Source organism: Opisthocomus hoazin, chromosome 2 (genome assembly GCF_030867145.1).
Source record: "Opisthocomus hoazin isolate bOpiHoa1 chromosome 2, bOpiHoa1.hap1, whole genome shotgun sequence".
NCBI classification, from domain to species: domain Eukaryota; kingdom Metazoa; phylum Chordata; class Aves; order Opisthocomiformes; family Opisthocomidae; genus Opisthocomus; species Opisthocomus hoazin.
In genome coordinates, this window is record NC_134415.1 from 114,493,725 (window position 1) to 114,505,515 (window position 11,791).

Below are 11,791 nucleotides of genomic sequence, written 5' to 3' on the forward strand. Positions count from 1 at the left end.
ATACAACCATTAGCTGTCAAGTAATATATCTGGTATGAGAGAGAAGAATGCACACAGGGGAAAGGACGTGCAGGGAAAAGGCACAGAGACTGAGACTTGCTCCACTTGAGTGAAGCTGCTGGTGTTAATCCAACAAAACTATCCATACACAAACTAACTGGAACATCGCAGCTTTTCTGGCAACTGATCATAGTCAAGATACAAAGGGTTGGTAACAATGTGGGTGATCCTACCATTGGACAAGTCGCTGCAGCCCGGGAGGTCCTGGCACTAGCAAACCTTGGCTTTCCAGTGATCTTTTTAGACCTACTCTGCTGGCACTCCTCATTTGGTATTTTGTTTTTAACCAAGAAGACATCTTGGCAGGTCCAAAACCGGGAACAGAGTTGCACTCAACACCACTGAATTCCAATTAAGAGCTAGCACTTAAACAAAACTCCTGTCATTGATACGTATGAACAGTCCCCCATCCCCTCACTGGGTTTAAAACTGATGCAAACCATACAGGTGTTCAGAAATTACCTTCTCCAATACAATATATCAGCAGACTGAAAAAAATAGGTATTAATGCAAAAAAGGCAGCTACTGAAACCAAGGAGTGCGCTTAGTCCCATGAAGAAGAGAAAAAGAATTTAGAACAGGTGAAGGCAGCGACAGTGTTGATAGACCACCTGTCTGATTTCGGCCATGCTGTTGAGAGGAATTACCAGCAGAGGGAACAGACTATGCCTCTTCTCAGACACACAGCATGCCAGGTGGCAAGGTGTACATGTATGCTCTGAAACCTTAAAAATTCTCAAATACCTCAGCATATGTGCGCACACAGCATGCAATGAACATGCCAACAATGAAAGAAAACCGTCTTAATGAAAACCAGATCTAATAACTACAGTAAGGCTAAATTCTGTACATTGTTTTCACGTTTGCATGATGCTTTTTGGTTTTGAGTAATACATGCCACTTGACTTCCTTCCATCTTACACAGATTTTAAAAAATAATGCAGCAGAACACATATTTTCCAAGACTTGCTTAAAAAAAGGAAGAAAAAAAGGTATGAGTTGGAATGCCAGTCTTCCATACAATACAAGGTGAGTAAAAAAACTGCCTGGACTGTCGGACTCAGTGGGTCATGGTCAACTGTTCACAGTAACTGGTGCCCAGTTGGGAGGGTTTGATCCAGGGCTAACATTGTAGCATCTTCATCAACACCCAGAACCGTGCAGCAGAAAGTGCTCTCAGCAAGCATACAGACTGCGCCAAGCTATGGAGAGCAGCTGACATGCCAGAGGGCAAGGATGCCATTCAAAGGAAATTCAGCAGGTCTGAGAAATGTGCCGACAACCCCCCTCCAGTTCAGCAAAGGCAGACACAGAGACCAGAATGGACCGACTCCGTCACAGTACTGGCTAGGGACTGCCTGCCTGGGGAGCCACGCAGCAGGAACGCGCACAGGGTCCCAACAGACAAGAGGGCCATGTGACAGCAGTGCGACCCTGCAGCAACGAAGGCAAACCAAATATTGCGCTGCATTAGCAAGAGCACAGCTAGCCCTCTACTCAACACTGGCGAGGATGAATCCAGAATACAGTTGCCACTCTGGGCTTCCAATATAGTCTCAACAATAGAGAGACTGACAAAATGCAGAGTCCAGCAACAAAGTCCCTCAGAAGGCTAAGAGACTGGACCATAACACATGCAAGAAGAAACTGTTTAGCCTGGAAAACAGAAGAGTTAGGAGGGGATCGACATCAGTCTTTCACTACCTAGAGGGAAGGGGAATCTCAGAAGACAAAGGTAGATTCTTCTCAGAGATGCACAACAAGAAGTCAAGAATCAACAGTCAAAAGATGCAGCAAAACATATTCCAATGAAATGTAAGGAAAATGTTTTTAAACAAAGAGTAGTTAAGCACTGGAGCATTGCCCAGAGAAGCTGCAGGTTCCCCATCCTTGCAGACTTTTGAATTTTACTTGGGTAAGTCCCTGACATGACTATGAAGTTAGCCCTGCAATTAGGAGGAGACTGAATCCAATGAACTCCAGAGGTCCCTTCTACCCTGAATTTTTCTACTAATCTGATAGACAATCTCTGAATATGCTACATACGGCAACAAGGTTCCAATTCTACAACACTGTTCAGGAAACTAGAATTAAAACAAATGTTGATGTTAGCTGTACATTCAGATGAAAGAAGAGTCCAGACGCTTACAAAACAGAAAATCTACTACAGAAAGTAAAATAAGTCAGTGAAATCATCTAAGCTTAACTGTAAAATACATAAAAATGTAATAGTACATCAAGATAACCTAAATTTTAAACATCATGCAAAACAATGTAATCACCACCAACAAACATTTGCATGTATCAAAACTCTGAAGAAACTCTCGGAAAGCTTTAGTGCAGTAGAATGAAACCAGAGCTCATTCACTTAAATTGCTGATGGTGATATGCTCAAATCAGGCTCAATCAAATGACAAAGCAGCAGCTAACAACTATTCTAATACCCCAGGATTCAGAATAATCCACATTTCAACTACCTACTGTGTATCAAGACTTCCTGTGTAATCCTTGTAAAGTCATTTAATCCTCCTGCTTACATCTAGACTTACCTTATGGATACATCTTTTCATCAAGATGACCATCTGCTCAGCATAAATTACAAAATTTGCTTCTATTTGGATCCTATAACAAAGTTTCTCTTGCCTGGAAACCAGGATGTGAGGGAAGAGTTGTTATCCCAGGTTTCACCCCAAAATGGACAGGGCAAGAACGCACATGCAGCTCTACCTGTGAACTAAGAAACAGCTCCTAGCTGCAGAAATACAAGTATAATCTCCATCCACAAAGTAAGAATGGAACAGCATTTTCCAGCTCAGAAGAACACTCAGAAAACAAACACAATGAAAGATGCTACGGTGCTCACAGAGACTGAACACTACGTGTTTAGTCTGTGCAAGGTAATCAATCAGTTAAAAATAAAACTGAAATTCACAGATTCAATAACCAGTGTGATCTCACTAATTATTCATTCTGTAACAAGTAATCTGCAATATGAAACTGACCTTTCCAAAAGTCATCTTACCTCATTTCTCTCATCTACATCCCTGCATTTCTCAAGAAGCGCTTTCAGAGCAGGAACATTTCCTTCTTCCACGTAGGTCAACAGACTCTGAGTCATCAGACTTGCCATCTTTGCAAAGTATTTAAAATGCTTCTGTAACAATGCTTATCTGTATTTCAGAAAAGGAAAAAAAGCAAAGCGTAAGTAAAGGCTATGCGAATTAACTTCAACATCAGAAAGCCTGACTTGTACACGCCAGTAAGTTCTTGGTTGAGTGCAAACACCCGCCATTCTTCTGAACAAAATGCTGTGGAGACACGTGCATTAATGTGCACAAATATACTACACTTCAACGAAAAGTCAATTGCTTAATCTTTCTAGTTCTTCGAAAATTACAGAAATTATTCTAATATTCAGATATTGTCTAAATATTTATTTTGAATGAACACATGATACTTTCATTTGTATTTTTTCCTGCATCTATAATATTATGGGAATACCTGTACGTGTTACATATACACTTGATACATGCCAGTTATTTACAATATAACCCTTATCCTCTAGGCACATAAGCAGAACGCTGAGACTACACAGCATTGTGAAATACAGTGATAACATCTAAATTGCAGCCATACAGAACTCTGAGAAATACCATTTATTAAATCAGTCATCATCAGCTTTATCCAGACATGCCTGAATGCGATTGCACATTGTTAACTTGCCAGTCAAACTTAACATAGCTTCTGCTGTCTGATTACACATTTTTAACCTCTAATATGCGAGACAGGTGAGGCTTTCTCGGTTAAGGCAGACCATGAAAAATCATTTAAGACTTCCTAAGAAGCTGCAGGCTAGTAAGTTCAAAAAAACAGTGGTATCACTGCACCAAATTTATACACATACAGCTCCAGGAAGTGACTTACTCATTGCATGTAAATAAGTTTCACTGGATGCAGAAAAAGTTGTGGGGCTAAACACAAGGCACCACACACCCCACCACCACCTTCCACCTCACCAGCGGATGACATGCTTGCTCTGTTTCTGGATTTTTCTTGCATGACAGAAGGGTAACAGCATAGGAAGAACTGCAGTTCAGCATTAGGCTATTCTCTACCAGGCAGAAGCCATAGCCCAGTGGCTTTCCCAGACAAATGCTCCAACTTTGATTCTCACATAAAAGCAGCCAACAAATTTCTCTGCAGCCCCAAGTGAAGTAGAACTTTAGCCAAAAAGAGACAGAAGGAAGCCAGCAGGAACTTCACTATACTCAGCATGGAGAAGTCAGTTTTGATTTAGAGATTTAAATCAAACAATCTAGCTCTGCTTCAAATTGCTTGTGTAGACAGTAACCGTATTGCACCACCCCTTCTCCTTTAACAAGTAAGCACATACGGACAAACCTGCTGTTGTCAGGGTATGTCGGACACAACCTGAGCTCACCTATAGCACCACAGCCGTCAGAGGACCTAGGTATAGACATGCCTTGTTCATAAAAATTCCAGCAAAGAAGCCAACACACCCAATTCAGTTAAGATGGCAGCAGCTCTGGGTACACGTAGAACTTCAGGCACACATGAACATCTAGTGACAAAAGAAACCATGAACTACATACATTTTAGGTATGTAAACAGAAGAACATGAGAGGGAGAAGAGAGGAAAAGGAGGGACTGTGACTCCCGCTGTTAAATTTGGGCTTAAAATCTAGGTTGCAGTTTAAGGGACAGATCTCAAAGAGGATTTAGGCATCTGAACTCTCCATACTCCAAATGTCCACATACCATGTAAAAATACACACATAAAATCATATCATTCAGACATTATCCAAAACCCAAATCTAAAACCAATTAAAAAAATAAATCTAGATTTGACATACAAAGCCCAGCAACAGTTTTACTACGGACTGCACAAATAGCCAGTCTCTGCCACAAAAAAGTTATAAATAAACTAAGAACACAAAAGGATTGTCACTTTTACCGTACATTTGAAGTATCACCATGCAAAGCACGGTGAGCAGTACAACAGCAGTGCCATGTAACTGTCTCTAGTTTTTTTTAAGCTTGCAACCTCTCAATTAGCTCTTTCTGCTACTGAAAAAATAAACCACACCAAAAAGGAAAGGTTGAAAAGAAACAGCAATTGTAGTGACTCAGTGCCCACCTATAGACTCCTACTGTCATTTCACATACAAAAATAGCAGAAAAGCCAGCTGCTTGCCTGGCATCCAGCCACCAGCCCAGAACAGTCCACCTCCCTTACAGCCTGCGCCAGTATCTTGCAGCCCCATACAGGTGTGTCGGATATTCTTGAGCTCCTAAAATGATATTAGATACTCACAGGCGGGCACCTGAATTCCTCCCATCACTTTTTACATATTCTGACAGAAATTCATGAAATGCGACCTGCCTGCCACTAGCTCCACTGCTACCACTGACATTTTCTGATTTCTCAGTGCAGTGTCCAAGCTTCCCTGTAGCTGTACCTTAAATCTCCATGCCATTTTCCACATCAAATACTAAATGAAAAAATATATTAAAAATCATCACCAAAACATGACTCACCAAGTGAATTACACTCGGTAGTTGCAATCAAAGTTTCACCAATTAATTCTCAGCTAGTGTGAAAAGGGAAAAAGTATTCAGCATTGCTTCCTCCTCAAAGGAAGATTCTTCCCTTCATGTTCCCTACTGCCACGTTTCAAAAAGGCAAAGGCAGCCCTGCTGTGCTGTAGATAAGAATCCTGGTTTCAGAAGTCATTACTTGAACTCCCATTTATCGAGACAGCACAGCTCCTGCCTTAATGCAGATCTGATTTCTTAGAGGCAACCTAAACCTTTGACTAACAGCAAAATACCTGATGCTAAAAAAAAAAACAACACATCTAGAGCTGCATTTACAAACCCCATGTTAATATAACCTTTTTTAAAATTATAAAAGCTTTGTAGGGGTGAACCATCTCTAAGTATATTTATACTGTTTGTCACTTACGCATCACTGTCACAAAAATATCCCCTTCTTAGAACAAAATCAAATTTTCTAATTATGAATTTTATAGCTACCTGCTTTCATTTGTCAGTTTTCAGGGAAGCTTTTCAGAGCATCCAAAAGATTAAGATCACCAAAGGGCTTTAGCAAAGCACTGTTTAGAGAGTCAGTAACACAAATTTCCATTTAAAATGCACCCTGAATTTACCAGGTTAATCTACGTGTTAGTATTCTCCTCATCCTTACATAAACCCAACAAAATAAAGAAAGAAGGAAGAAAGCAAGCCAAAAAAACCCCACCACCCCACCAATATACATATGTAAAAAAGGTTGGCACTAAGATTTTTGGAAGTTTTACTTCTTCCCCCACTGCCTCAAGAACAATAAACATGCCTGAAATTAGGCTCAAGTGCATTCATTATATTCTCACTCACGACAATAACTCAATGTAAATTAAACACAGCCACAGTGCACCTTTTTATTAAATAAGATTTATATTATTATGCTATGAAAATTAAGCACTGTACTCAAAGTCTGTGTGGGTGCTGGATACTAAGGTGTGATTTCTTCCAGTGCTTGAGATTTCTTTTAAATTATCATAAATGCTTTGAACCAAGACTCCAAGGCACAGTCTCTAGCTAAGTAACTATATTCTGGTCCCTCCAATGCAAAAAGCTCCTGAAATACATATTCATACACTCTCCAAAACAAACAACCCTAGAACCAAAAAAACCCCCTCCAAACTTAAAAAACAAACAAACAAACAAAAACTTTACGAACCTACAGGATGCGAACTTAACCCCTGCCCAATTTCATAAATCTAATGCAAAACCAGTATCATTCAAGAGCATCCAATACATATACAGTCCTTCACTGCTCAAAAAATAGTATTTACTTTGTTCTTTGACACAGCACAAGTATTTTCACAGTCTATAACAAAATTTTTAATTGAAACCAGGAGCCCATTTGGAAATTCATCCTCTTTCCAATAAGGATTAATGCTGTTATTTTTTTCTTCCATCAAGGCAAGCTGATTCCCACCCCACGAACCAGTTCTTCATTCCCAGTCCAAACTTCTGAGCTTGGACATCTCACGATGCCCTTGGGCAGCAAACCCTGGTACTTTATAAGACTCATAACACACCATGAACTATGGAAAGATATATTACAAGCACAAACACTCAGGTGAAGGCAATGTTTGCACAGGGATTAACCTGTTTTTGTAAGGCTCTCACATCCTGAGCTGAAGCAGATGTTATCACTGTTTTGGAAAGACTGCAAAAATTTGCTGATTTACGAAAATTTAGTTTCTCTCAACTGCACCGATACTGATTGCAGAGGTCCTGATAATTCAAATCTGCAGATACTTAATGTACTCTCAGAATTTTGTATCAGTTTTTAGCCACTTAAAAAATATCATTATATATTAAATTTTGTAAGTATCACCATGTTTTTCATAGCTTCCCCCCACTTTTTATTAATTGGGTGACCTGTGCTCATTTATGAACAAATATCAAAATTAGTCAACAAATGCTAGCATTACTGAGAAGACTTTCTCGCTTTGTTTTCAACAGGCAAAGATCGTAGTGACTTATGTAAAATTCATACTTCTGATGATACAATGAAAAAAAGTGTTGCCTTCTTTTTAACATGTTTCCTTCTATTTCCAGATACAAAAGCAACCTTCCCAACATGCAATACTGTGGCAGATCTTTCAGTTAACTGTAAAAGGAAATAATTACAATGCCACTGAAATCTGGGCATACACAGATTGGATACAGAAACATGCAGTATTTTGCCCTTAAGAACTGGAAAAGTCATCTTTCCAAATTAGAATTCAGAGAAATGTGGACTACAGAAGAATTGTACATATAAAATTTATTATAAAAGACTAATCTAAGTCAGTTTCACATTCTCACATATTTTTTTACTTCATGATGGCGTAAAAAAAAAATAACAAGTTGGAACACCACCTTTGCTCATGCTGCAGAGAATCTTGCTAATACAACCATTACCCACCCTTTATGACACCTTATTGTAATTACTTGCTAAACGGACATACTTTACAAACATTAATAGATCACCAGTCAGGCATCACGTGAAGCGGTAAATATATTTAACTATTCTTACTACAGGGACTGAGTCAACCAGGATTCTGTTAAAAGAACAAGTTCTCAAAACAGTTGAAATGAACCTCTAAAACATTCATTTCTGGTATTCAGAGGTGGAAAGAAATAACAAATCTAAGTTTCTTTAAGTAGTCTACACCCACACCTCTTCTCCAATGCCTGAAGTTCCAGTGTGACTAATGATCTTCTGCTGATTCTCAGCTTTTCCTTATTTATCTGGGAACATTCATTCTAGTTCTCTTGGCCACGCTTCTGTTACACTATTTGTTCTTTGGTATAAAATAATGAAAAAAATAAGGTAATCTGCTAAAATGTTTCTCATCTGGGTAACTAGAAAATATTAAGACACAAAAAGATAACTACAGACACAGACACTCTCATTCTGAAACCTGTAACAAATAGAACTAAAAAAAAATTTGCACAAAAGGACATCCCTACGGTTGTAACCATCATTACAGTATCCTGTAAGAAACGCAGAAAACTGCGGATATCCAAGTCATTCTTTTCAATCTTAGACAGCCAAGGCAACAGCCATTTCCAAGTATCATATTGAGGGGATTTTTTGTTTTTTTTCATAGATTACATCCAACATACTGGAAAGACGCAAACACATATCTAAACACAAAGTCACCAAGGTCATCTGATAGCATCTATCAAATATGTCTATGTTCTACCCTGATTAAAAAGATCAGTTAGAAGAAAGGTTTTGTGAAGTATCTGATAATGAGATTGAAACTTTATCAGATAGTCTACCTTTAAGACTAAATTTAAATATGGTCAGTGAACAATAAGGCATTGCTAAGAACATATGAATTGCAAGAGAAAATTCAACTCTTGTACAAAATACAAAACACTTTGTCCTAGAAAATATTATTTCAGGTTTCAAGTACTTCATATAAAAGAAAGTACGCAGAAAAAGGCATCAATAGTTAAGTTTTTCAAAACATTAAACCAACCCATACAAGCTAATTCTGTCAAAACCTGTACAAAACACACACAAGTGCAGCAAGAAAGTCTGCAACGCCTCCTTACATAGTCTCACATCGCCAATGCATTTCTCTGTATCATAAGATCAAGGGTTAGTCAGTCACAGCCAAAAGGCCTACAACAAAAATCTAACTTTCAGAGTATTTTCACTTCAGGAAAAAGTCGGTTGTGATGAAGATTTTTTTTTTTTTTTTGTTAAAAATATGTTTAAATTAATATGGCCATATTTCAGAAGCTGTAGTCGCACAGGATTTCAAGTAGAGTTGAATTTCTTGATAACCGAGTTACTTTAAATAACCACCACGGCAGAATAAAGAACAAATGTCTACTCCATAGACAAATACATGGGTTTACTTATGCCCTCTGACCTGATACGAACTCCTTTTAATCTTTTCATTTCTTTATTATTTGACAAGCGGGGTAGGGGTTGTCAGATAATTACTCCCGTGATCCAAGCACTTTTCCAGCAAAAACATATTACTGTATTACTCTGCCATCAAACCTTCCTCAAAGGTTACAGACGGGAAACCAATTTCCCCAGCATAATGGGGAGCGGCAAAGCCCTGTCCTTAAGGGATTTCCCTCCTCCAACTCTGTTTCTTCAGCGGTGCCCAGTGACAGGCCCAGAGGCAATGGGGACGAACTCCTACAGCATCCATCACCTCTGCACCGCAGGAAACCCCACCTCGTCACCGTGAGGGTGGCCCAGCACCGCGACAGGCTGCCCAGACACGCTGCGGAGTCTCCGCCCCTGGAGGCACACGAAAGCCGCCCGGACGCTGACCTGAGCAACCCGCTCCGGGTGGCCCCGCCTGAGCAGGGGGGCTGGAACAGACGGCCCCCGGGGGTCCCTCCCGACCCCAACCACGCTCTGGCTCCTCGCCCTGGAAGTCAGACGCCGGGCTTTTCTGACAGGTCGAGCTCGTGGCTGCGCTTCCGACTTCGCAGAAGGAAAGAAGAACGCTACAAGAGGCTCGGCAGCACCACCCCACCACCCACCCCCCCGCGGCGGGGCTGACAGCGGCAGTGCCCGTGCCCGCGGCACCCCACGGGCTATTTCACCGCCGGGAAGGTGTCGGGGGTGGGGAAAAGGGGCCACCGCGGCCGTCGCTCCCCCTCCCCAACGAGTCCCCCGCGGCCCCGCCGCTGCCAGCGGGCGCCGGGCGCGGCAGCGAGGAGGAGGGGCCCCGCGGCGCCCTTTGTTTGGCAGCGCCCCTTCCCCTTCCCCGTCCCGCCGCTCCCCGCCTTCCTTTCGCCACTCACCCCACAGCCGGAGGGACTTGGCCCCTGCGGGCGGCTCGCCGGGCCCAGCCGGAGACTGACAGGGAGACGACGGCCCCGAGCGCTCCTCACTTCCCCCCGCCAGCAGCGGCCATCTTATCTCCCGCTGCCCGCCCCCTCCCTCACCGCGCTGGTCACGTGGGCGGCGGGAGGGCGGCCACCGCCCGCCCGCTCTCCGCACCCCGGCGTGGGAGCGGGGCTTCTGCCGGCGCAGCGCGGCCATAGCCGGCTGGGAGCGGGGCCCAAAAACCCTGCCCGGGGGCCCCGACGGCAGCGAGCCGCTCCCTTTCAGCCGCGACGGCGGGAGGCGGCACCGCCGCGGAGAGGACGCGGAGCGCAGCGGCCCCCTCAGCGTTCGCCCCCGGGCTGCCTTCCGAAAGGAAAGGGGGAAAAATAATTTTGTTGTTAACGATTGCTGCCTGATAGATGAGCCAGCGAAGCGTGCTTTTCAACACGACGGTGCTGACTGCTGCTGGTAAACATGGGGGAAAAAAAAAAATACCTCAGCCCAGCACGCACCTTGATGTCCACCAGTTTCTCGTGGACCTCCGCCATGGCACAGCTGCTCCCAGACCTCAGCCTTCCTAGGCCGTTCCCAAAGCATCCACGACCACGCCGAGGACAGTTCTCCAGCCTGCACTTTGCATACTGATAAAACGCATCCAGAGACCGTAAAAAGGTCACTCCCATCTTCAGCAGAGTCCAAGTGTGTGACAGCAGATGCTTCTTCACCCAACTCATCCGGAGAGCTGGATGAGAGGCGATCTCTGATGACCGCAGTAATAATGGCTCTCCGGAAGACCACATAACCCAGCTTAAACCCAGGGCAGCAACAGACCAGCCAGGGAGAGGAGCACAGCCGCCGTGAGCCCCCACACCCCTGCTTATTTCTGAGGTCACTGATTCCTACAGGGCAAAGCATCGATTTAAAAAAAAAATAAAATAAAATAAAAAATCTTTACAACACAATCTTTACAACACTGAGATTTTCCATCGCTCCAAAGAGCCATCATTGCTAGCTTCCTAAAGAAACATCAGACAGTGGTTCCTCTATATCCCAAGTAGTTGCAGCCAGAAAGCATGCTGCAAATGCTTTTGCTCACTTCTTAAAGCACAATTTCCTCTATTAACCTTAAGAAATTCTTCCCACCCAGATAAAATAAACAACTTCCTTCTATTAACAATTTTTGTGCATGTAAGGCAAAAGAGCAAGCTATGAAAGTCCAAGCTAAACCCACTCACACCTTGCACCAAAACAGCGATTCAGCTGAAAGACTGGGAGAAATTAAGGGCAGAAGATACATTCTTATTTACGCAATAGAAGTGCAGCGTGAACAGACAGGGGATGAAT

The 11,791-nt window shown here is 42.5% G+C and overlaps 1 protein-coding gene across 4 annotated transcripts in view; it reads right to left on the reverse strand.

The window, feature by feature from the left end:
• KIDINS220 (kinase D interacting substrate 220) overlaps positions 1-10,550 on the reverse strand; it is an 81,764-nt gene extending 71,214 nt beyond the window's left edge. For all 4 annotated transcript variants that reach the window (XM_075414803.1, XM_075414802.1, XM_075414804.1 and 1 more), the window contains exons 1-2: positions 10,423-10,550; positions 3,083-3,230 (exon numbers count right to left, since the gene is read on the reverse strand). In XM_075414803.1, coding sequence (XP_075270918.1) covers positions 3,083-3,190 — 108 coding nt within the window. In that variant the 5' untranslated portion in view covers positions 3,191-3,230; positions 10,423-10,550. The remainder of the gene's footprint in view (positions 1-3,082; positions 3,231-10,422) is intronic.
• Positions 10,551-11,791: the final 1,241 nt, after the last annotated feature.